The following is a 26,891-nucleotide window of genomic DNA, read 5'->3' as shown; positions in this document are numbered from 1 at the left end:
GCCAGTGAAGAGTGATAAAGAGAAAGTTCATTGCCAAGCAGATTAACACAGCATTTGGCTGTTTATAGCTGCATTAGAGTACGACAAACACTTCTACTGAGGCAAGTGGAGAATTTGTTCACAGAAATTCTTGAATGCTGAATAAACAAGACTGGCTTGTCCAACGTATTCATTGGTTTGCGCTTTTTCAGCTTGCTTGGATGACTACTACATTAGCAGATGGCCAAATATTTCTTCTGTACCTCCATACCGCAGCAATCAGCATCCCTATAATTACAGTGTCCCCGTAGGGATTTGTAATTGAAACAGAAATCTCTTCCTCAAGCAAGATTATTCACAGCAGAAAATTCATGTTTAATTCCTTGTAACAGTTTTGTCTGGGTGGGTGGAAAGCCATTTAGGGATACTTAATATTTAATCACTGACTTCAGCTAATTGTCTGGGCACCTGGTGGGAAGTGAAGGGATGTGGGACGAGATACTGGGTCAGATGACATCATCCCAGTTTCGCAGGGTAGTAATTGTAACCTTTACAAACAGGAAGATTGGCTATTCAGAAGTCAAAACTTGATGTTTAAGCTTTCCTAAATCTTTGATTCCAAACTGTTTACCTCTCCTTTAGAGCTAAGTAAACACAAGCGCTATGAAATACGCATGACTGTGTACAACGCTGTGGGCGAGGGGCCAACCAGCCCACCACAGGAGGTGTTTGTCGGGGAGGCAGGTATGTGCGCCTAATATTTCATTTATCATCTTTAGCAGAAAATAGTTTCATTGCTCTGAGTACAAGCACAGAAGGACCCTATGAGTTACTGTGGTCTAATTTAGAAACAGGAATTCTAGGACTCAAAACTGTCTATCTTATGGTGAATGAAGCTGTTACAGCCAGATAAAGACTAGAGAAAGACCTGAACCCATGAGTCTGGCAGTTAGGGTATGCATTGTCTGTGTTATGCTATGGGGGTCATTTTTCTGGCAGGGTTTAGGTCCACTCATCCCATTTGAGGCTTACTTACAATCAGTACAAATGCCAGATTTCAGCCAAACTGAACGCTTCTTGGAGATTTTGGACAGATGTGTTAATAAACCCTGTCCAACATTACAATCACAGGAAATAAGTTTTGGAAGACTAAGACTTAGCTTTACCCTTTAAGTTGTAACCAATGTTTATGTCATAATTGAAAACGAGCACTTACCACAGAGATTTTTTTAAATGCATGTTTACTGTGACAGTACCGACAGCCCCACCGCAGAATGTCGCTATTCAGTCAGCAACAGCCACCCAGTTGGATGTGACATGGAACCCTCCACCTGTGGATGCACAGAATGGAGACATCCAGGGTTACAAGGTCAGACTTCCCGATGGCCATACCTGACCTCAGTATAGCATCTTTTTTGTTGGACAAATTGATAATGATATTGGTTTTATCAAATATTTATGTAGATTTACTTTTGGGAGTTCCAACGTAAGAATGAAACGGAGCGGCTGCGGACTCTGTTCATGCCAGAGGGAGGCGTGAAGCTGAAGAACCTAACTGGTTACACCACCTATATGATCAGTGTGGCCCCCTTCAACGCCGCTGGGGATGGACCTCGCAGCCCACCGACGAGGGGTCGCACCCAGCAAGCAGGTAAAACCTGCTACTAGGTGTCAGTAGATATGCAAACTCCTTAATCAGTATGAATGAGCACAAACAGGCAGGATAAGTGCAATCAGGCAAAACAAATGCTTCTGTTTGCAATGAACGTAAACATTTTGTTCATGTACTGATAAGAAGACGAGCTGAAGACAAATGTGACAGGATGACGTGACTAAAGCAGAAAAATGAAAGCGTGTACAGTTCCGTTCATTCATTACTCATATTTCTGTGCTGTTGTTGCAGGGCTGACGTTAGTTTGGAGAAGCCTGAGCGCTCTCTCAAAGCAAATGAGTCAACCATGAGGAAAGAATTTGATGTGACTATGATGTTAATCACTGCTGTCGGCACGCCAGACAACATTAGCGGAACCACACAGAGAGCATACGTTTCAAATCATCTGACCTGTTCTGAATACATTCACTGAATTTAGTGTATTGTCTGAATAGCGGACGGTATGAAAATGTTTTCAACCAGCCTCCAGTCTGCTTTGTTTGCAGCACCTTGACCTCTGTCTTACTCTTTCTTTCCTGCCGCTCTTACTCATAATACTTTCTGCTACTCTACCTTCCTGCAAAAAATGTCAAAACAATGTTTATCTCCCAACTCTTGCGTAAAAGAAGCTACTTTTGGTGCACTTTACTGCTACGCACAGCTATGCTCACAGCTTCTTAGTTAGTCACAATAGCCACTGTTATGTGAGGAGGAAGCAGATGACAAGCTGTAAGGAGGAGGGAGGAGCATTAGCGAGATAGTTATCCCATCTTTTTAGAAGACAAAGAGGCTTTGTATTCTGCAGGCGTCTCAGCTCCTGCTCAACATGTTTAAAGAAAACAGAGCAAGCTGTGATTCAAGCACAACCTCAACATGTTGTAATGGGGTCCTGTGTCTGGTCATTGTGACTGTGAATTACTATGACCTGGGTCAGGCAGTTTTTGTTGGTGAAGTAGAGCTTTTTAACCTGTTTGTATTTTGGCAAAACTGTGAAGTTGACCCTCTCAGTGCTGTTCAGTAAGTGAAGAAGGACACAGACTCACTCCACAGCTCCCAGCCAATAACTTCCCGTTGCAGAACTGCAGCTCTAACAATTTCACAGTTGTGGCTCTGGAGCTGCAGTAAGAAAAGCCTCAGCAGGAGCTGTTTCAACCTGCAGATGTAGACTTCACTAAAAGGAAAGTAATCATTGAACTTTGGCAGACATACAAAGCTGTTGGCTTTGAAGAGCCTCCAGGTGGTGCAGATTTTAATATATCCACACTCATTACATAGCTGGCCTCGGTTCACCTACAGTAATCCCATCAAGAAAACTGTAGATCCAGTCACATCAAGTATTTTGCATTTACTAAAAATTAGTTTTAGCATTCTGTACACTTTGTGAATAATCTGTCCAAAGTAGTTGCTCACAAACATCACGTCTGCTAACTCACGTCTGCAGATATGACTGTCTGATACTTTCTCATATGAGTATCTGGCTCAGCTGTCCTTTAATGTTTGCGCTGTTCTGACCCCTAATGACAGACACATCACAAGTTTTTAGATTTTATGTTCAAAGGTTTGACCCTGGAAAAACCTTCCAAACTCAATGCACACACACTTCTGTCGATAACACTTTTGTGTCCTGATTTTTTTACCTCTGTACGTTTCAGCTCCAAGTGCCCCGAGTTTCATTCACTTCAGTGAGCTGACCACTACCTCAGTCAATGTGTCCTGGGGCGACCCCACCTTCCCTAACGGCATCATTGAGGGCTACCGTCTGGTCTATGAACCCTTAACACCTGTAGAAGGTAATCACTCATCCTACCGACCACAACTTTCTCTGCTCAAAATGGATGCTGGCTTGTTGGAAAGCTTTATGCACACCACAAGAGGAAAATGTGGAACTACACTTTTGTTAAGATCAGTAAATTCAGCTTTGGCAAAATCTTGTGGTGTGCATTATTTTCTTGAGCTATAAGCTAACCATCACATTAACCTCATATGTCATTGGAACCCTTTTACATATTTATGACTATCATCTCAAACAGTACATGACTACAGCGACAAAGTGCAAGCATATTTCCCACAACTAATTCCATCACTCTTGTGACTGTGTGTGTGTGTGTGTGTGTGCGCGCACCTGCTAATGTTGAGTGTGCTCCCGCACTGCCTGGCCTGTGTAAGACCTGCTTTAAATGTGGTGTGTTTGTCTAGAGTCTTCAGTGGCCTGTGCCGACTGTCTTCACTCCCCCTCCCCCCCAGGCGTTAGTAAGACAGTGACGGTGGACGTGAAGGGGAGCGGCCCTCTCTGGTTGAAGCTAAGAGACCTAGCAGACGGTGTCACCTACAACTTCCGCATTCGGGCCAAGACTTTCATCTATGGTCCTGAGGTGGAAGCTAATATCACAACCGGACCGGGGGAAGGTAGTTGCAATGAATTTTCTAAAAGCTAAAATGTGAGTCCTTTTGATTATTTGTTTTTAAAACTTGCTTATTCCTCCTCAGGAGCTCCAGGACCCCCCGGAGAGCCGTTTATCACACGCTACAGTTCAGCTTTGACCATTCACTGGACCAGCGGGGACCCAGGACGTGCTCCCATATCACGCTATGTCATCGAAGCCAGACCTTCAGGTGGGAGTCTTAGAGGAACCCAGATTAGTAAAGCTTATTTTAGCTCCTGCAACAGATTGATAAAGGAAAGTGGTGTACAATCTCAACATCTGCTGCCCCAGAATCTGTGTCCCTGGCATTTTAATGGGTTATTGATTTGGTCACTGCTGTTGAGACAGTTGGCATCCTGTCTCAGTTGGGATTCACAAGTTCTGGCAGCACGAACAGGGTGACGGATGTTGATGACTCACAGTGAGGGTTGTTTCACGAATTCCAAGTGAAAACTAAGACGATATTCCTACATTTTAGAGATCGATGAAGACTTTTGGATGACGATGTGTTGTGTTGGATTAGAGTCCATGGAATGATGAAGTCTACCCCCTAACACTGACCTCCTACTCATAAGCAAAAAGACTGTAGCTTTCTGCATGACTATTGCAGCTTTTTCTTTTCTTTTACTTTAGTCAAAGTTCAGCAGCATGACAGATGAACTCTGGTCCTTGTTTATGTTTGTGTTCCCCATTAAAAGCATCAGACTTACATTGGTATTTACAAGCAGTGATGTGTAATTAACGATCTCCGGCAGGATTTCCAACGCGAGCCAAGAGGCTTTTAACTCTGCTTCATTTGAAATATGACTGTGCTACTATTTATGTTGTTGATTCAGTTTCTGTAAATTTTTACAAGCACAGTGAAATTGATAGATTGCATAATATTTGACAGAATTATTAATTACCCCAAGAGCTGCGAGCCAGACAAGTGCCTTATATCAAAGAAACAAACCTCCTGTTGGCAGTGACAATCTGGCATTGTTTGAATAGTCCTGTGCTAAAATAATTCCTTCGGTCTCCGTTTGCCTGAAATTCTAATTCAAATTCCATTACAGATGAGGGTTTGTGGGATATCTTAATCAAGGATATCCCTAAGGATGCAACGTCACACATGTTCAACATGGATATACTTAAACAAGGCGTCAGTTATGACTTCCGGGTAATTGCAGTGAACGACTACGGCTACGGCTCTCCAAGTCTACCTTCTCCTTCTATATCTGGTGAGCTTTCATGTATTTGCTAATGGAATTGAACGAACTGGACCGCATTAACTTTCAGACTTAATTAAATTCCCTCAGGTCTTTCAGACTTCACAGAAGTATGGCAACATGTTTTTAACAAGCATGAATTTCAATTTTCTGTGTTTTATCCAGCCCAAAAAGTGGCCCCTTTCTATGAGGAATGGTGGTTCCTGGTCGTGGTGGCACTGGTGGGGCTTATCTTCATCCTGCTGCTGGTTTTCATCCTCATTATCAGAGGACAGAGCAAGAAGTATGCCAAAAAGTCTGAATCAGGTGAGCACACGGTATTCACGATTAACTGTGACCGAAACTTTGCATTTTGATTTCAAACCCTGGAATCTGATGACTTGCCTTTTTCTCCTTTAACTGTAATGTTTATGGAAAGGATCCACTGCTTTGCACTGCTTTGAAATACTTTTGAGGGGGGTATATTCTGACTTTGAATCAGTCTGACCATCAACTTAGAACCAGAGCCCAAAGAAGCAGATAGGGGGGAAGGGAAGCTGGAACAGGGGGCATACTTGTTCATTCAGTGCTGCTCTGACATCAGCGGACATTTCCCTCTGCTCAGCAATTTTATCGTGGCTGTTTAGCAGCCGGGGGGGGGGGGGGCGTCCCAGCGGGTCATTGCCCATCTTTCTGACTGAGAGAGGAAAAACAAGGGGTTCCTTCTCACTCCAAAACAAAGACACTCTCAAGGCCATATCCCCTCTAAGAATCTGGTCCAGACTACTGGACCAACCAAGTACATTTTCATGTGTTTGCGTAGCAACAAGTTGACCTCAAGTAACCCCAGAGCTAGGGTGCCACAGAGGTCCCGGCCTAGCTGTGGCATCTTGAAAGTGTATTTAAGCTGTAACAATGCAAACATTAACCCCCCCTCAGACATTAATCTACTCCAGAGCTGCGTGGCAAAGCCGTCACTCTCAGTTCATAGTGTTAGCTTTTGATCGATCACGTCTGACACTCAGAGCCATAGAAAATGTGCATATTAGTCACCATTCATGTGGGATTCAGAGAGTTTACAAAGAGTGGCACAGTCATATATCACAGTCATTTCTTTGGGTTTTTATGCATCAGCCATATACACTGAATTTTTTGATTAAGGCTGTAAACTTTTATTTCACTATTTCCACCCATATCTGTGACACTCTTAAAATCCTTATTTCTTGTCTTGACTTTAATTGATACTTGCCTCGAGATGAGTCATACTTAGAGGGATGCCTCAGCATTTTGGGAGGCAGTTTTATGTGCTTTCTTGCCGAGAACTAGATGTAAAAATCGATACAGCTCTTGTAGCTGTCTGCTCAATAGCAGGCTTCAGCCAGAAAGTGTTTAGATCAGCTAACAAAGACTGGAAATAGACGGAAACGGTAAGCGTAGCTTTTTTCTGTAAAGGAAAGGAAATCCACATTTCAGGCAGCTGTTCCCTTCGTTAGCTAAGCTATTCAGCTGCAGCCTTCAGCTTGATCATTTGTTGAATTGATCTTTTCATCTAACTATTGGCAAGAAAGCGAATGAGCACATTTCCCCCAAAATTATGAATTTTTGCTTTTAGTCTCAAAAATGTGTAATTTGATGATTACTTGGGCTTGATAGACTAGATGGCAAAAACAGACAATTCTGAAGATGGGCCCTATGTAAAGCTTTGAAAAGAATACTCTTAGATGCTGCAAAAATCACCATTCTGAGATTGATGAATGAATTCATTTACCCTCAAGAACGTGAGATTTCCTTTAAAAGACCAGAATTCACTTAACCATCTTTATCTTTAGCTACATTTCTAGTTGACTTTTTTTTCTTGATCCTAATTCTATAAACTCTCTTTCTGTTGATATAAATAAGCGCCACATAGCCCTCCAAACACTAACCTGCCTGTTCGTCCGGCCTGTGGTCACACAGTGTCTCTGTATGTGTGTCCAGGTAACAACTCCAACTGTAACGCTCTGACCCATGGAGACATGGTCAGCCTGGACGAAGGCCGTTTCCCTGCTCTGGAGCTCAACAACCGACGGCTGTCTGTGAAAAACTCTTTCTGTCGGAAGAACGGCGTCTACACCAGGTGGGGGCTCCACACGCATACTGTGCACTTATAGTATGCAAAGCAGAGGCTTAATTTAAAGTCAAAATGAAATAACCATGTGAGATAATCAGGTTAGTCATGAAAACTTTACCTCACGCCCGAGAGCTTCTTCTGCTCTGTGGAAATAGCACTCATCCTGCTATTTAAATGCAGCGCATAAAAAGACTAACTCCTGCTCCTCCTTTAATGAGTGTCGGTGAATCCCCAGTTGCACAGGTCCTGAGAGTACAACCTTGTTAAAAACCGAGCACTCCAATTGACACCTGTGCTACTAACACCGCAGGGACTCGATCAGACGGCATACTTTGAATTCAAACATATTTACACTGAAAGTAAGAGATGGCCATGGAAACAGCTGCGATCACGTTCAGTTGAAAGGCTCTTTTTCATATTGAAATTATATCTTCTGGAGGAGGAGAAACTCAAGGAGATGGGTGCAGTCTGACATTGCCCTGTAAGGATTTATCCTCCTGTGGGTTCACCCCGTCAAAAGTACAGTTTTGTAAAGAAGAATATGAGAAATGTGTTTAGATGTGTGTCTTTGTATGTGTGCATGTGTGTGTGACCTCGAGGACAGATCAAAGCATCCACAGGTCTTTGAGCAGCTTCCAAGTGGCTTCTTACTACAACATCTCCGATTTGAAGGGGGGAGGCTGGGATTGAAAGAATGCACAGATGTACTCAGAAAATCAACTCTCTTTGAACTCAGCCCACAGAGGAGAAACCCAAATCCCAACACCTGAGCCTCCGATTATAGATTAATGCTGCATCTTGATCTCTGCTCTCAGAGTACCAAAGACAGGGGGAAACCCTTTGCTTTATACTCCAAGAAGAAATCGCACTTTCTTAATCCCACTGTGTTCAGTCTAATTCCGAGTCATGTCAGACAGCCATAGACTGATTCTTATGGTGATTTTCTCTCAGTGTGGAGATCATTTGCTCAGTGTAACACAGGAAACTCACACAAAACACAAGAAGTCAGCTGGCAACTTATTACTTCAGCAGCAGATAGGCAAATAGCCTAAATAATGAACACAATTCATGAGTAATATACAATAAAAGTCTGTCCCACAGCTAAATAAATGGCAAAGGTGGATGAAGTTGAGATATTTTATAGCTGCTGAATCAGTATGTATATGATGATTTAAATGTGGATAATATTTGGGTTTGTTTAGAATGATTTTTCCTGCTTGCTTTAAGGTTGTATTTTTCAACACATATAGCAGGATTAGCTTCTAAAGTCATATTGCAGTCTACATCTACACCTCAAAAATCAAATGGAAAGTGTGTCTATGGAAAGTACAAAAAATTACAAACTTTTAAAGTTCCAAATCTTTATTATGAATTTAGTGACTCCTACAACATACTGCTCCATAAAATGAATGCACAGCTGAATGGAACTGGAAGCATTAGAATTGGTTTACTTTAATAAAAGGGGGTCAGATTTTGCAGCGGATCAAATTTCGGCACAATGATTACTTGTTAATTTGCAGATATTGCATTCATCGGCGAGATTCCGTTTCATCTTTTTTGGGAAGATGAAGGGAAATAGAGCTTGCAATTGCTAGTATTTATTATAGTATTTATTTACTTAACTTTTCCCACTATTTGTTAGCTCCTAATTTCTTTAATTTGTGATAATATCACAATCTAAATCATTTTCATTGTAAAATTTCTGTAAAAAGCCTTCACAACCACAGAGGAGGATCACAGACCACACTTAAAGGTCACAGATCACATAATGCTCACCACATCATCATAATGGTGCTCCATGTTTAAACCAACATACATACAATGTAAGCTGCAAACCGTTTCAAGAAAGTGAGAAGCTCTTGTTTTTCTTTGACCTTCCAAAGCTGCTCAGCTCATACGTTAATTAGCACGATCATGGTCTCCTTATGTTGCATTTGTGTTCTGCTTTGTGTTAACTCTTTGCATTGGTTTTCTACCTACGGCCTGGCTCACACACAGCAGATAACCAAGTCCTGGCTACTCTCCTCTATGAAAGTAGCTACGGTGTAGATAAGCTGCTAAAAGCTGCTAGGTTTTCCACTTGTTGCATTTTAACAGTGTGGACCTGAATCACCAGACATTCTCTGGTGTTCATCTCTGAAGACTGTTTTAAAGAAGAGTATTACATCTCTTCTTTGTTTTTGTCAGGCAGCATTTTAACTTGAAATATGGCATGTTTCACCACAATAAATCAAATCTAAGATTACTGTAAAGCAGTTGTAAAGAATTTCCTTCAACAATTTAAAAAAGCAGACAAACTATGTCTGATGTACTTTTGAGGAGGCGCTGGTCTGCAAAAATATTTAGAGAGGTGCCAAGTATCAAGTTAACGTCTATGTGAATGCCAGTATGCAGGTTTTCCCTGCAGGGCATTGCATTATGGAGAAATGAGCAGATTTACTCACTTTACTTCTCAAAGTCATAATGCTGTGGCTCATAGGTCTAATCTATCATTGTTGTGATGCAAGCATTTTATTATACATAAAAGCTATACTATCTCTTACTCCAGGCAACAGGAAGAACAACCAAGAGTAACATGAGTTTCGACCTTAAAAATTAGTGTTTTAATCAAAGTTTTTCTTTATTAATTGTCAACAAAGCTGGATATACCGGCATAAGCTGATTAACAAAGAATATTTAAAACCCTCAAACACACACACACATAGAATAAGTTAGTAACGCGCTGTTTATAAAGAGATCCCTGCTGCTGGTGATTCACTTTCTGCCTGAAGTTAAGTGAATTAAGTTAAGTTTGATTTAAGTCATCAAGCGTAACTGCATTACAGCTTGCTTGGTGATTTATTTCCCTGTAGAGTTTTCTGTTTCATCCACACTGCAGTCAAAGTAGCACCCCTCGTGAGAACTGCTGGAACTTACCCGCAGCATTTTTGAAATGCTTTCCACATAAATTAATTTGGAAAATGCTTATGCAAATGCGCTTTGGATGCATAAAGCGTCTGTGTGCATTGCAGTGGCTCCACTGGCAGCGACTGGCGGCCGACGCTGCGGCCTGGAAAGTCAACAGGAGTCAGTATGTCCCAGTAGTCTCAGCCAAACCAGCACCAATCAGCAGAAACAGATGGATGTTTGTTTAGCAGGACGAGGGACAGCGGAAAATATGGAGGAGCTTTAGGCACCATGAGTTTCTTTCCAGACTAATAAAAAACAAAATTTAAATCCTGACAAAAGCACATCATTTTTAGAAATAATTCTTCACAGGATTTTGTTCTACTTTAAGCTTTTTTTCACTGCCTCTTTTAGTTTCATCGAACATTCGTCTTTGACCTCCTTCGCCCAAAGAATCCCCTATGTGCTCGGTCATATTTGATTGCATGCCACTGACAGTTTAATCCATGGCATCTTTCGTGTTATCTATGATAACATTTGTCGGAGCGAAGCCTCCGACCGCCATTCGTTTGATGACCCCTTGAGCGTTGCAAGAGTTCTGTTTATAATTTAGTCACAAGAGCCAAGCGGTTAGACATTCCACAGCCCACAGTGAGGACTGAATCAGGGAATTATTCATTCCATGACACACTGGCTGTAAGAAACCACCCCATGAGCATCCCATGATTCTCATCGAGATGCACTCCAACACACACACTCGCACGCAGACGAACACGCACGTAAGCTTGAAAGGGAAGAGCCACTGCAGTGCCACAGACATCTAGTTTAAAGACCTCGACTCACTGCAGTGCAACAGCCGCATATTTGTTTGCGTTCTGTTCTAACTTGGTTCTCATTTACACAACGTGATCCACTCCAAATCATCTAAATATTTCCCTGAATGAATTACCTCAGCAGCATCTGCTCAGTCAGACGAGGCAAAAGAGAACTGGTTTAAAAAAGGCAGTAAACGAGTCAAAAAAAAATGTTATCTGTGGTTTTTGGCCTTTATTGGCTGGCCTTTAGAATGTCTAAACCACTTGATTTGGAGGTTAGTTAAGCGGAAATGTCTGTTTTTATCCCCAACAACATGAGAAATGGTGTATGCACTACTGCTAAACTACTATCAAAGCTGAACAAGAAGCAGTGACAGACTTAGAAAGGACTAATTTTACTGTTTTTCTTTGTTTCACATACAGATCAGTTAGACATAACCAGGGAAGTTGTTTTATCCTGCCCAGCAAAATGTGAAATAGTCACAAAACAGAAAACGTTTTATTTGTGCTGAAGAAGACAAAATTTTTTTCTTCGTGCAAACTAGTACAATTGTCAAAGCAGTAACCTTCAGTGAGGTATCTCCTCTGTGCGTACATGTTTTGTGTGTTCAGTGGATGGGATGGAGCTCAGCAGCCAGTAACCGTGGAAAATGATATTTTGATGTGAGATATTAATACAGTGTCTGTTTTAACCCAAGCAACTGTGACACAGTCCGAGGACACAAATCAGTTGATTACGATTTCACGGCTCTTTCACGTTTTGTTGTGACACTGACATGTTTGTCCAACATCACTTTTACACTGGTACACTTACATTTATACCTTTGGGAATGTGAAAAATTTATCGAGGAAGATAAAAGTCTTAATAAGCTGTGTTTTTTTTCTTCCATTTCACTGATTTTAGATGGTTATCGTGTAATTCCAAAGAAACGTTATGTTCATCAGAACTCCTACACTAAGAACAACAACTAAGTGAATCAAACTGATTTGTTGCCTTTATTTTTTGTCCAGGTCTCCTCCCAGGCCCAGTCCAGGCAGTCTTCATTACTCGGATGAGGATGTGAGCACCAAGTACAATGACTTGATTCCTGCAGAGAGCAGCAGCTTGACTGAAAAACCCTCAGAAATCTCAGACTCACAGGTGCAGTTGCAATATTTTCTATAAACTATTTCCTTTTTAATCTCAATCCTGTCTGCATAAAGTAGCATTTGTTTCATGCCCGTCTATGTGCACACACTTCCATCTCCTTGAATCCGTCTGGAATTCATCTCTGCATTGTCGGCTGCGCTGCGTTTTTTTTTCTGCTCACACTGTCCACGTGCTGTCCTTTCTGTTTTAGTCACCTGAACGCAAGTGGCCTGCAGGGGTCATAAGATATAGCCACAGTAATGTACACGGAGAGATGAGAGATTAATGGCTCTGCTCACTGGCGGCGCAGCAGTTTTTAGACCGGGTCATAACCTGTGGAAAATGTCACTCAGCAAACATCCACCTGAGATCCAGGCCACTGCACTCAGCCACCGCTCTTCTTATGTAAGATGGTTAGGGGGGAGGGGGGCGACACTCTTTTGGAAACTTTATTTTAGAGCTTGCAACGTATTTAAAGCTCTGGCCAAACAGCCTTCCAGCTCTTCTGCTCAGTAAGTCAGGTCAGAATGATCCCTGTGGAAAAATACCATGCTGGACTGGTCTTCTCGTCTTTTCGAATGGCTGAGCTGCGTAGACATTGTGTGTAATCTAGGACTGATAGATTACTTACAATCAATGCTGAAATGTCTGATTTGTGGCCTTTGCTGTACACTGAGATATACTGCTTTATCTCAGTAAGAGAGCGAAATCAATACATTGTGCTTTACTCTCTGAGTCTCTATCCTCATTGATCAGCCTGCCTGTCTGCCACCCTGACTTGAGTTGTTTTTAACCCTGATCATTCTTTAACCAAATGCCTTACTCTGTGTCTTTCATACGAATCCAGTATGCTATTTATGATTTTTTTACCAACCCGTTTCCTCACAAATAACTGTAAGGTGGAACATCGTGAAAAGTTTAAATCAAAACAGAAAGTACTCTCTTGCTTTCTGTTTCCCCTCATCTAGGAATTCCTTCCTCTGTACCTTTTTCAAATAATCTTTGAACATCTCTCAGAAAAATCTCTCTGGTGTAAATTCCACAGCCAGACATCTCTCTTCACCCAGGCCTATTGAGACCTGAGTCCGATTTCCAGATCAAATGAAAATCTCCCCACAATGAATTGTTACAGACAGGATCTTTCACAGCACCATAACATCCCCTCAAATGGATCATTTTGATATTTCATCACCTGTCTGACATATCTACCGTTCGCACTTGAGTGTTGTCAAACATGGCTGTAATGTAGCAACTTCCCCCTCAGCGTGAGGCGAGGAGGCCCGCCTGATGCCACACTGCACACTGAAGGGATTGGCGTTCATCTTTGATAGACTGAAACATAAAGAGCACTGCCTGTTACCCCAGGGCTTCACTGCCATACCTCTGACAAGCTGCCATATCAGCACCCGGTGGTGCTTTTCAAAAGTCCAGGAATGCTCTTTGAAGTTTTATTGAGCGGATAACTCCGAGCTATCTGTGTGACACCGCACTGTCTGTCCTCTTTAATCCCTGGGGCAATCCTCAGCAGGCATAAGTTGACTATTGTGCTCCTCGTCATGAGGAGATTTGGAGAAAGCTAACATTGCCTTGGCAAGGTAACAATGCCACCATAACTGCTTTGCTGCCCTGCAGGGAAAGACATATTGACATTTTATTCATTCAGAGTACAAGCTTTCTCCTTTTTTCAAGGTTGTTCTCTGTGGCAATGTCTTTTGTGTGTCATTTACGTCCGAAACTGATCGAAGACGGATGATGTCATCTCTGAGTCAGAGATGGATTGTAGATTGTGCTCTTTCTGCAGAGTTGCATTCCGTGGGAGAGAAATGAAAGTGTCTTGCTTCCCCTCTCATACACTCTTTTTCCATCTGTCTTTCTCCTCCTACAACGTCTCACTCGTCTTCTCGTGGGCTACTGTAGCTTCTTTGGCTGAGACTCAACAGGGAATACTCTCTGTAATGTTTGTATTGTCACCAGTGACAACACGCCACTTTGTTTTGACAGTTTGACGCATGGTGTCATAGCCCAGAATAAAGTAGTTAAATTAAATTAGACATGATCACACTTTCTTTTTTCTTTCTGGCACATGTACAAAACAAACAGAGGTGGGTGGATCGGATGCTTCAGATGAAAAGAAACCTTAAACATGGATCACATTTAAAGGAGAAACATGGTTATATGCACATTCTGTAGCCTGTTTAGGGCAGAACTAATGCCCAACAAAATCTCCAATACATAGCATTTATACAGTATGTGTCATATATATATATATATATATATATATATATGTATGTATACATGGAGCCTCATTCTAATAGCAACCTTTGTCCACAGCTCAAACACAAACTGGTGTCACCATAAAGGCTCATGCAGGCAGATATCCATGACATGACATGATGGTGAACCCCAGCCTTGTATTTTTTCATTTTCAAACTCAATTATGTAGTGTTTGTTTTGAACCATAACCATGCTTCTTTCTTTTTTCTTTTTTTTTTAAAAGTATAACCCTGACCTTGTATTTGTAATCCTTAACAAGCGACAATGACATTAAAAAGTTAAAGAACATTAGAGAATGTTGGGTCAGATCAGACTCGAACTCCGGTCTGTCACGTGTCATTGGCAGATTAACGCCATTGGCCACCGCCTTTCACCTCCTTGCAAGTGTTTCTGTGATATACACGGATTTTGTACCTTTCCATTTTCATTTTGCAAGTTTTGAGGCTCCATTGTGAAAATTTCTTCTTTTAAGGCCAGCCAACTATTGAATGTTCTGGAGTGAGACGATGTTAAAAAATATGTGCTGTGAATGTGTCAGCCCTGCACACACTGTTATTGTCTTTGTCTCTGGGGACCCCTGCTGCGTTCACTTCATCAATGAGAGTGTCATAGACAGCCCTAGCCTCCCTCCCTCCCTGTCCTCTTTGCAATAATCCATAACTAAAGGACAAAAGACTGACCCACTCTGCGGTATTGGGGCCCGCATCGCTTTAGGGGGGGATGTGGTGCTTGCTAACCAGGGGAATTTTTCTTTTGTATCTTGCCCAACAGCAGTAAGGAAAAACATTTTTATTTACTGAAGAAATCCTTATTTACAAAGCTTTAGAACATTTAATCATGAGGTAATCTATAGAACACGTTTAGTAATATATTCCACAAGCAGCACAGAGATGACAGCATATGTGAGGCTGGTGTCAAAGTTCAAAGTTCTTTGTGATAAGTTGTCTGAACACCAGACTTGTCTGCTGATAGTGGACATCTCATCCCCAACAAATGTCAATATACTGCTCATCCATTGTTATAGTTCCTCTTTTTTTCTCTCTCATTTTTCTCCCTCTAGCATAGTTAGCACTTGTAAACAGGAACACAAGGCAACTTCATCATGCTGATCATAAAACAAACTACTGTCAAGAGGTTTCAACACTTAATTGCATAGATTTCTTAATCTCTTTTTTTGCCTAATTTAACATCAGAATGATGAAAACATGTTGAATAATTGACACTGGTGGGCTGCGATGTGTCTGTCTTCCATATTTCTGTGCATACTTAAGCTGGATGCTCCCTTGAGGCTGAGATGCAATGCTGCATTTCATGCCTAAAGTCTGCTTCTTTCACGGCATTCAGCTGCAGTAATTAGCTTGTAATGAGCTGGAGTAAAGAGCTGTATCACCGGCCGTGATGCCCCAGAGGCAAATCGTCAAGCATCTTTACTGTAGGTTCCTCAGTTGGAGCCTTGAGTTATTATTAGTGGTGATAAATCAAAAGCAGAAGGCAGACAGATTGCAATGGTGTCTACTTTTATGAAGAACATTTTAGGAGTCACAACATCTGTTGCACACACTCCATGGCTGAGCTTGGGCAGGCAGGAGTAGGACGCAAAGCACTGTCGACACTTGGTCTGTGCTCACTCTTTCCCACTAACCCCCACACTCACATGGATTGGTGTTATCTCACAAGGCAGCATTAATTCTTTCAGAATGAAGTAATAGCACTTGAAGTAGCCGAGTGTGTCTTGTTGGTCTACTGTGAAGAGACTTTATCGAGTTGTGTTTCTAAACACAAAAGGCGTGACCAGAATGCTTTTCAAAGTCATTATGTTAAAAATGGACAACAAACTCACAGTCATCTCATTTTCTCACTCTTTATCCAGATGAATAACAACCAAAAAAAGAAAAAAGAAGAATCTTGAAGGAAAATAGCTTGTGCCATGTCTGCCTTTGATTTGGTTGTGTAAAAGAGAGACTTTGGGGATAAAGGAGATCACTTTCTTTTGTTTAGAAACAGGATCAAAAGTAAGACTTTTGTCCTCATATATAAATCCAAGCGTGTCCTATTTGGACATTTCTAAACTCTACTGACATAATAGAGAGAAGGAGCTTTATGTAAGGAAGGAATGAACCGTGTTTAGACAGAGGGAAATGTGAGACGACTGCCATATGCATCACATATGTGCTGTGCAATATTCAGAAAGATGTCTGGGCTCTACAGTCTATGCATCGAATGCATGCCAACGCTTTTTTGTGCGTATGAATGAATGGAACATAACAAAAGCGGGCCTGGGACAGAGCAAATGACATCAGCACCATCGCTATAGGACACTATTCTGAAGAGAATGCCCCTCGGTCACTTATCCTTTTTTAATACAATTAATGTATGCCTAAAGCAGTCTGCTTGGGGAATTATTTTGTCACAATCGAGTGTGCATTGACATTCATTGTAGCCAGGTGAATATCCCCACGCTGGCTGGCCAGTTGGCAGAGTGCATTCATGGCAATTAGATGAAAATGAGCTTCCTCACCTAGTGTTTGAGCGTTCATGCTCCTTTTTTTTTTTCTTGCATATGTGGAATGTTTCTTGACATAAATTCAATCCATCCCAGCCCAAGCGTCAGCGGGGTGGAGCGTCAGTAAAACTGAATAAAAAAAAAAACAGAAAAATAAGTCTAACAAAAAGTATTTATGAATGTTCTTTTCATCTTTTGTTAGCTTTTCACACCATTCACACAGAATGGCACAAAGGGTCTACACATACATATATTCTTATATGTATTTTGGTGTGATCATCATCATGACTCAGCCATTTTAATCATTCTGTTATGGCGATGTGCTGTAAAACCCATTGTTTTGTTCACCCATAGGAGGCGCTGGTGTTTTCATATGGAACAGGTGGCCTACATACACTTCCACTGCATTTGGTGAGGTTCCTATGGCTGCCTGCTTTGAATGTTTGTAGCCCTTTAGGTTCCAAAGTGGTTCCCATCAGATCCTTTCCCCCAGATTCCCGTTATACAGTAGAATTAATACATCATCAAACCCTGTCTTGCTGCCACAGTGTGGCTTTAAAGAACTTCGATCCTGAATCCATTTATCAGTACAAGTCCCATACAATAAACTGACCTTTGCCATCTTGTGTTGACGGTCTGTTTACTGTGCACGCTTCAGTAACACGTCCTCCTTCCACAGTCATGCTTTGACCATCTTTGACCCTTTTGTCCATGTGTACTTGTGCCGTGTTGTAAAATAGGTACGTGAGCGCATGTGTGTGTGGTTTAGAAAGGAATAATTGTGAATTGGAATAACTTCATGCTCATTCTCATTCTGTAGCATCAGCATCCTCTAATGCTCCACGTGCAAACACCACAGAGTCACCCTATGCTAACTTCAGAAACCATTTTCTCTTTGTTTTCTCTTCCAGGGCAGTGACAGTGAGTATGAGGTTGACCCAAACAGACAGAAGACCCACTCTTTTGTCAACCACTACATAAGTGACCCTACCTACTACAACTCCTGGCGCCGCCAACAGAAAGGAATATCCCGAGCGCAGGCCTACAGCTACACTGAGTCAGAGTCAGGGGAACCGGAGCACTGCGCCCCACCACCACTACCCCCTCTACCTCCCCTGCCACCCCAGCTCAGTTCACCCAGCCCTCAGCCTCAACAAGCCCAGGGCCAGCCCCAGGGCCAAGGCAGCTTGTTCAGGCCCAAAGGAAGCCGGACTCCCACCCCCTCCCAGCAAAGCTCCAACCCCCCCAGCCAGCCTAGCACCCTGTACAGGCCCCCCAGCAGTCTCGCACCAGGGTCACGGGCCCCAATTGCCGGCTTCTCCTCCTTTGTGTAAAAGATGCTAAAAGGGACATTAAAAAACTTCTGAAAATATCATCCTGAGTTACAGAAGACCATAGCATTGCATAATGCAGAGTCACTCACACCTGTCTGTCTTTTCATTACGTTTCTTTTCTTTCTTTCATGGTATTTTCTTTAGTCAGCTTGAATATATGCAGAACAACAAAATAAGACTTTTTGGAGCACCTTTTTTTGTCAGTGTGCCAGTTTAGACTTGATTTCTCTCACCAGTTGATAAAATATGTCCACAACATCTATTCGCTTTTATTTGATTTGATTTTTTTGACTGAACTACTTGCATGACTTTTGCGTGTCATTTCTTTTCTTTGTTTGCTGTTTTGGAACACATGCATCTGTGATCTCTTTGATTCTGTACAAAGTCACAAGAATCTTTGAAAACAAACATATACATTTATAAATATATATATATAAATATATATATATATACAGTATATATAGTAGGCGTACTTAGAAGATCAAATCAAGTCAATGCAGACGGTGCATTGATGGAGACTCAAGATGGAGCCATAATCTGGAAGTGAAAGGACATTGTATCTGTTTGGGCTCAAAAACAAAAAAAGGATCAATGACAGACATTCAGATGGATTCATGCCAAATTGAAGAAATATAAATGTTTTGACCTAGAGAGTTTTGAATGGACATTGAAGAAACAATCCTGCATTTCAATGGCAAGAATTCTCTGGCCTGATAGCACACGGATGCATAAAGAAGTCAGATGTCAGTGACTGTGCTCTGCCTGAAGGATCCTGCAGAAATATGAAAAGAGTGTATATCTGTTAAAGTGAAAATGTTCAAGTCCTATTGTGAGTGCATTTCAGTGGATCAAAGCTGCCTTGATAGAGAAACACTTATTTATGATATCTGGCACCAGTTGTGACTGAACTGCTGATGGTGTCCTTGACTGCAGCCCCGCACTACAGGAGCCTTCTTTTATTCCTGACAGATGGGGATGTGAATGGAATTTGCATACACAACCCATATTTCATATTTCACCCTTTGCTGGCTCACATATTAACGCATCAGTCTCATTCTATTGAAATGCTTTGAAATCCAAACTAAAAGTTGAAGTGTCAAAGCTGTTGTCCGGGACTTTCACATGTGGACACAGCTGCTGGATGTGCTTAACTGTGATATCGTTGAGAAAAAAAGAGTTTGTGTTTTTTTTCCCTTCCCTGTTGGGATAACGCTTCTCTGTCACTGATCACTATCACAGGGCAGCTGTGAGCCTGCGCCAAGAGATGATGTCATCGCCTCTCCCTTTTGTGTAATCAACCACTCTGTACTATTCAGGTGTGACTGTACTGCTCCAGAAGCTTAAGAGCGTGTATGTGTGTGTGTGTGTGTGTGATTACGCTTCTTGTGCGTAAGCTTTGCAGATCACTCACTGTATGTCTGTGTATAAAAAGATTGTCCTGCAGCAACTTTAAACCTGCCTGGAGTTACGCCACAGAAGGTTGGTCCCGTCCAGCCGGCTGCCAGGCGCACTCATCACGCTATAGTGAAGACAAAGTGGTGTGTTCCTAGTTTCCATAGTTCAAAAAGCAGAAAAAAATGTCATCTACTTTTTTTTCTCTGTGGGGTGATTTCATTGTACGCAACAATAGCTTTTCATGCAGAATCTGAATGAATATATGATCACAGTACATTTCTGAAATAAATTATTTTTCAATGTTAGCAGGTCTGTTTCTCAGTTGTAAACTTTACAGTAGAAATGGGTTTAAAGAAAAAAAAAACCTCTTGTTCAGCTGAGTGAGAGTCTGAAATAAAAAGGGCAATTATTTGATATGTGTACATACACAGGAATATTCCAATTCCAACTACTGACCTTAAAGACCTTTTTTTGTGTGTTTTTTTTAAAGTGCGGTTGTGTGAAGAGCTGAAATGTAGTAAGTGTTTTATCTGCAGCAGACGACAGTAAAAGCGCGTTCACTTTGGAGATTCTGAAGTTTTCCAAATAGGCAAATTAAGTTAAACGCTACTGAGAAGAGCAAATTGTTCACCCTCTGAAACAACTCGAGCCTCAAAACTTTTATAGCAGTTAAATTTCTGCTTTAGACGGCTAACCGGACTTGGTCTGTGTAGCACGATCCCCGGTTGTGACACGCTGTTGCACGCCAGCTCATATCACAACAGACCGGACTGTGTCACTGGACAAACGGTCTGTGTTTGAGACAAAGTAAACAACTGTCTGATAAGACACTCAGCACAGTTACGAACACAAGTGAGTTGAGCTTTGTTTAGAAATAAACCTGACCATTTTACTGTCCTTGTCCCAGTGTGCATGCACAGGACGGAAATGCAAGGTTAGACCAGTGTCTCCCAATCCTGGTCCTCAAGGCACACCGCCCTGCATGTTTTCCATGGTTCCCTGCCCCCAGCACACCCGTCCTCAGCCATCTGCAGAGCTTAAAGACCTGACCCATTCATTTGGATCAGGTGTGCTGGAGCAGGGAACCATGGAAAACATGCAGGGCGGTGTGCCTTGAGGACCAGGATTGGGAAACTGGGTTAGACTGAAAGGTTTTGACCGAGGTGTCCCAACTCCACGACACTGGACTGCGTGAGTAAACGTTCAAGGCGTTCTGGTTCTTAACTTTTTCTTTAGGAGAGCATCTTACTTAGCTGGATTCACTGCACAGATGTAGTCTTAGTTGAATGGTGATTTTGTCAGACAACGCTCTGGTTATAAAATCAGGATTTTATTGGAGCAAAGCGACATTCTCGTAATGCTTTCAGCGACCTCGTGTTGACCTGTAGTCTTAATGGGCTACTTTTAAATCACAGTGTTTCACTGTGTCAAAAAGGAAAAAGAAAAATATTAAAAAATAATATTTTATTGTAATAACAGACACATATTCTTTACTATTTTTACAAAAAGATTAAAAAAGGTGGAACTTTGAAGCATGTGCTGAGTGTTGTTAGGCCAATTTTAGTCGAGCATATACACCACATGCAGGAGTGGTTCAGTCCCCACCCATGTATCAGTGGCATTTAGGAAAGCTCAGTTTTATGTTTTCGGTTGAACTAACATGTATACATGCATTTTAAAACATGGTTTTGGTGAGACGAACACAATAAGTTGTTTTGTTTCTAGTGTCACGTAAACAAACTAGCCCAAACTCACTCATATTGAGTAGACCTGGCAACTCTGGAGCCTTGAACATGTGTTGTAACAAAGCAGATGCCTTGAAAATGTAATATTGTGATTAAGATGTATATATGTCTACATACTGTGACAAAGAACATAAACTCCACCTAGCTTAATTTGATACAGCCTGCTCCAAATATGACGTTATTCAGTGTTAAAGTATTTAGAAAATACTAGTTACATGGCTGTGTCTTATTCAGAGTAAGGTCTTAAGTTGGATTGATATTTTAATACTGCAGAGCGTTTAAATATCACCACTCGGAAATCAAGTAAATCCAGTCTTAATTTTTGCAACAATACAATATACAGTCTTCCTTTTTTCATCCCTGTCACACACTATAATTGTGTTGCTGATGAAAGCCAGAACTGAGCAAACTCAAAACCTTTTAGGTATCTGCAGAAAGAAATTAATGAGAAATCCAGCAACAGTTTGTTGGCTATGCTGATGGTTTGGACTGATTATGTCATGTTTGGGTTTAGTTAAATGTCCTAATTCTGCCTCTTTGATTTTGGCATCAAAAGATATTATACTCTAATGATGCATTTCAGATCCTATAAAGTGTCTCATTGGTGTATAACGTCATACAATATTACCACTGATATAACCTTCAGACTGCATTCCCTGCTACTCATTTCATCCTCTCATTGTGTTGTGCACCAAAACACTAAACTTTGCATTCTTATGAAAGACCTCAACTCAGTCTAATTGTGCCAAGAATTTGTATTTCTGCTAAACAATAACTCGCAGTGACATGCCATCAGAACATCAAAAGAAAACAAAAAACATGTAGATTTATGTGAGCGCACAATGCCAGAAGTGCTCCGTGTATAAATAATTTCTGTACACATGAAGGATCTGCCCATGGCTAGTTATTTGATGAAATTCCACCCAACCTAAATGCCACTCAGGGCAGCAATAAATTGGATCCGTGCAGATGCTGTGAAATCCTGTTATCTGGTTACAAATGTCTCTCCTAAGTTCATCTGTGCTCCAAGATAACCGCAATTCAATGGCTCATCACTTGCTAAACTGCCCTAGTTGGTGCTTTGCACCTCCTCTGCATGCACATCTATAAGCAGCACATAGGGCATGAGTGAGACTTTTTTTTTTAAAATAGCTGTACTAACAAACACATACTTTTAAAACGGAGACACTTGTACAATGTCAGATGGTGTTAGATGCTAATTGGATCACAGTCAGTCGCTTCATCCAGGGCTAACCTACTAAACACATAGGCATGAGAAGAGAGGAGATTAGATGGGATAGGATGGAACAGAGAATTGGAACGAGTGTCCAGAGTGTTAATCCCTTTTTTTTTAAAAACACATGGGAAATTTCCATCTGACAGAAGAATCACAGACAGGAGGTATTTCAATTGTTCAAATGTTCATTTCCCGTGGCCTACCCCTTTAGGAAATGAATGACAGAGAAAAGCATGAGATGCTGGGAGCACAAGGTACTAAATAGCCACGATGAGCTTTGAGAACCCACAGTTGGAATATTAAAGGATTCAGACAGAAGGTGTAGTTCAAAGGACTTTGAAGCCATGAATTTAATTGCCTCATTTGTGAGCTTCACTTAGGTTGGTTTGGGGATTTGTAGAGGATACACTGGCAGTTTGTGAAAGGATACTAATTTGAAAAATAGAATGTTCCCTCCTTGAATGCCTTTCTAATGTACTGTTTGTTGGAAGCTTAAATTGGTTTCTGTATTAATGTGTATTATGGGAAAGAGCACAAAAGTGGTCGAGGCGATTTTAGTAAGTCCCTTTGCCCCAGTCGACCTTCAGACCACTTATCTTGCAGCTTGGATATAGTTTCTAACTAGAAGACTTTCTTAGGGATCTGAGACAAAGTGAAAATAGTAACACTGATTACTGAAATTGGTTGGATGAAGTCCTAGATGGTAAAGAAAAGAGATTTTTTTCTCCCCCAGTGACAGGTTTCTATTAGAGAAAAGACTACTTCCTGTACCCGTTTCTCATTGCAGCCTCGTCAGCCTGTATGCTGTATGTAACACTGAACACAAAACCACACAAGGAAGCAATAAATGAATAAGGGGCCCACTTCAGGCAAATGCACGATCAAAGTGTGGCATTCCTGCCTACACACCCTCTGCACTTCACAAAGGCGCAAACAGAGTATCCCGTAAAACCCTACGCTGCTAATTGGCTCATCAGTTATAAGACCTATAATGGTATTTACAGGTGGGACAAATACGGCTCTGACAGACAGGTGGGCGTCAGTGAAGTTACCAGAGTTGTGCTAAAGCTCACACCTGACAGCCAGATGACACATGCAGACTTTTAGATGGCCTCAATGTGCTACACATCAGACACTGTAAATTTCCTTTGAGTGTGAAATTAAAGGTAATTTTTAATGCAATCTGGAAATGATCAGAAATAATTGGAGAAAATGACAGCATGTCTACCCTCATTATATTCATGGCTGTTATGAGTTAGAGATAAAATAAACCAATATGCCTGGATCTTTAATTATACTAATGATGAGAAAAACACCAATTACTTTTGAATTGACTTTTCTAAATTTTAGTATTTTTTTAACCAGTTGATCTCCTTTATAGAACATGTAGTACAGTTACATGTATCGCAGGTTATTACAGAGTAAAAGCTGTTGTTTGTGTTGTGTCATACATGAGAAAGAGGTTATAATGACAGGATGACCAAAGGTAAAATATGACTCTTCCCTCTCCCTGACCAGAGTAAGAATGCTGTTTTCATGTCTTGATAGAGTAAACATGTAGGAACAAATAGATTAGAATCAACCAGATGAACACAGAAAACAGGAACTGGACTTTGTCCAGTTAACCAAAGTAATGTACACTCTTTAGCTAGTTTACTGCATTTTAGAGGAAAATGTTGTGCTATCTGCCCCATGTTTTTTTTTTAAGGTAATAGTTTAACTTCTGGTTGAGGTTTTACACAATGGAAATCGCTATCATAAGTACTTGCTTCTGAGTCCTTCTTCCACTACAGTCACCAGCACCTCTACAGCTTACATATTGATACATTATTCTTCCTTTATTCAATCAAAACATAAGACAAGGTCAAAAGTTGCGGTTTTGTGGGGCCAGACTATTTTAGCAGTTGACACATAGAAGACATTCAAATGGTTTCTAAACCTCGAGTGAGTCAGAATTTTGGCTTTATTTTAAAAATATCAGTGCTCTCTATACAGTGGAATGTTTTATTTATGTCTGAACAAATAGTTTAGTTGTGCAACAATGTGCTAAATGTAAGAAATGAAAAAATGTGAGCAAAGCAGAAAATCAAAACCATCATTCAGAAAATGCTGCCAGAAAATGACCAAAGTAGTGTCCAAAAGTTGGATAGCCAGTGATTTTAAACACAACCACAGTCACCTCTGACCCCCCCAAAAAATCAAGATTGCAGTGGCTTAATTCTAGGCTGAGATAACAGCACCCATATAAGCTGTTTATTTAAAGTCAGCTAAGAGAAGCTTGCCAGTTGTAACAAAACAAAAAATATATTCTCAGAATATCAATTCATCTAATTACACCTTTTAAAATGTTCCTCTGGAGTGTGTTTTTCCTTGAACTTCTTTAAGATCTTATTTCACAGCCATTAGTCTTAAACAGCTGGCTTGGGAGCCCCCACCAAGTTGAAGTTCTCTCCATTGTTGTGGATTAATAGGTCTCTGGCCCTTTAAACCGCAGCAGGGGGTGGTTCTCTCCGGCGCGTGAGGGGAGGGGGAGGGCCGCTTTGTGCGCCACACAGATGCAAACTAAACGGACATTGGGACAACAGTACGGGGACAATCCTTCCACAACTCTCCCGTGTCTCTCTCTCTAAGGAAAGTAAACTAAATTTGTTACAAGTCGCTGCTCGCAGTTCGTTTGCGTCTTTACGAAAAGTTGAGTGGAATACAGCCGGAAATTTCTCCTTCGCGTGGACTACAAAGAAAGGTAACATTACTTCATGTGTGACTATTGTTTTATGGTTGACTGCGCAGTAACGCTTTGTTTTATTCCTCGAATTTAGGCTTGTTCAGGAAGTTAGAACTTATAGTAATTTTTTGTTTGCGGTCATGGTGTTTTGTGTAGTTTTTAGACTTCTCAGTGGAGTCTGAGAACAGACGTAGGTTGAAGTAAAGCCAACGGTGTGAAATCTGCATCTCATTTGAATGTCAAATCTGCTCATGGACAATCAGCGCCTGGCAGTCTCATCGGGCTCTTGGCTGTCCCATATGGAGCAACAACAATGAGCCCTCTGGCGTCTTCTGTGTCCTCTATCAGCCTGGCGAGGACTAGAAAAGTTCAGGGCAGCCCATAACATTAAGAAAGTCACGAATTAAGTTTATTTAAACTTCTGAGGCCAAAGTTTCCATGTAAGCCTCTGCTTCAGAACACTTTGGGAATCTTGGCTTGTGTGATTGGAGTCAAATATTTTTAATCTGTATCACAGGATAATTATACTTGCAAACCATGCATGAATCATGGCCATGAAGTCAAGCAGAGCTCCTCCAACATTTTATTTTTTCTGTTTAATGTCAGGAGATATCCAAATCCAAAATGCTTTAGATTTCTGACCTGATTAGCTTTTGGCATGGATCATCTATCTTACCAGAAATACTGCGGCCTATAATTTATCATGAACTTGCATAAAAACATGAAGGCCCAAGTCCACTTCAACGAAATGAAAGTTATCCTAAACTTGATTAAATAACAGTGTGTGTGGACCATTTCACGTTTGGGATCCTCATTAGGAGCTTGAGTCCACAAACAACTGGACCAGCCTCTTACACATTATTAATAACTACCCCCCTCAGCTGGTAGATACCTAATATTTGGAATTAGGACGCAGAGTCTGAAATAAGTGTCCCAAATAACTATTTCCAGCGAGAGGACAGGATATGATTTAATCAGAGCGGGGGCAGATTGGGCTTCTGAGCATCAGCTCCCTTCACTGAGAGTTATGTAACATTAATACTGTTCAGTGGGATCACAGTAACACTTCGAAGCACAGTGAAATCTCCAGAATCCAGTAAGAGCTTAAAACAGCTTCTTTTACATCATACCTCGCCCACAAATTTGTCTTCCACCCTGGGTCATTAGTGACTTTTTCCTGTTCAGGCTTTCAGGCCTGGCACCTGCCTCTCATGGCCGACATGCTCAGTGAGCAGGATAATTTACACCACAGTGGCTTTATACCTGCTCAGCCTCATCCATCAGACTTTAATTGAAAGCAGTATAGTGTGTACTTGACTTTAACTACAATGACCATAAAGTCTGCAGGCCCACTTTATAACACCCTGTTTCATTAATCCCTACTCAATGCCAGTAGTCAGCTCTTCATCCTTGTTAAACTGTCACTTTGGACAGTTTAATAAGGATGAGCATATGAACTAATGGGCCATGGATTGGTGTTGTCTTTGCACAAACGTTG

The 26,891-nt window shown here is 41.3% G+C and overlaps 2 protein-coding genes across 4 annotated transcripts in view; both read left to right on the top strand.

Moving 5' to 3' along the window:
- sdk2b (sidekick cell adhesion molecule 2b) overlaps positions 1 to 19,991 on the top strand; it is an 85,557-nt gene extending 65,566 nt beyond the window's left edge. Inside the window, exons 34-45 of one of the 2 annotated variants that reach the window (XM_072373635.1) lie at positions 622 to 723; positions 1,233 to 1,348; positions 1,444 to 1,630; positions 3,283 to 3,420; positions 3,827 to 4,036; positions 4,118 to 4,243; positions 5,109 to 5,273; positions 5,427 to 5,567; positions 7,218 to 7,356; positions 12,063 to 12,192; positions 17,312 to 17,368; positions 17,869 to 19,991. In XM_072373635.1, coding sequence (XP_072229736.1) covers positions 622 to 723; positions 1,233 to 1,348; positions 1,444 to 1,630; positions 3,283 to 3,420; positions 3,827 to 4,036; positions 4,118 to 4,243; positions 5,109 to 5,273; positions 5,427 to 5,567; positions 7,218 to 7,356; positions 12,063 to 12,192; positions 17,312 to 17,368; positions 17,869 to 18,291 — 1,934 coding nt within the window. In that variant the 3' untranslated portion in view covers positions 18,292 to 19,991. Of the gene's footprint in view, positions 1 to 621; positions 724 to 1,232; positions 1,349 to 1,443; positions 1,631 to 3,282; positions 3,421 to 3,826; positions 4,037 to 4,117; positions 4,244 to 5,108; positions 5,274 to 5,426; positions 5,568 to 7,196; positions 7,357 to 12,062; positions 12,193 to 17,311; positions 17,369 to 17,868 lie in introns of both variants that reach the window. The other variant, XM_072373636.1, reaches the window with a different exon arrangement.
- A 5,217-nt stretch (positions 19,992 to 25,208) lies between these two features.
- Positions 25,209 to 26,891, top strand: part of cdc42ep4b (CDC42 effector protein (Rho GTPase binding) 4b) — a 319,915-nt gene continuing 318,232 nt past the window's right edge. For both annotated transcript variants that reach the window (XR_011909186.1, XM_072373244.1), the window contains exon 1: positions 25,209 to 25,411. The gene's annotated coding sequence lies outside the window, so the exon portion shown is untranslated. The remainder of the gene's footprint in view (positions 25,412 to 26,891) is intronic.

The sequence above is a fragment of the Leuresthes tenuis genome, unplaced genomic scaffold (assembly GCF_036924035.1).
Source record: "Leuresthes tenuis unplaced genomic scaffold, fLeuTen1.0.hap1 SCAF_20, whole genome shotgun sequence".
Classification (NCBI taxonomy): Eukaryota; Metazoa; Chordata; class Actinopteri; order Atheriniformes; family Atherinopsidae; genus Leuresthes; species Leuresthes tenuis.
The sequence above is the reverse complement of the archived record's forward strand: the minus strand, read 5'-3'. Positions and strand labels throughout refer to the sequence as shown.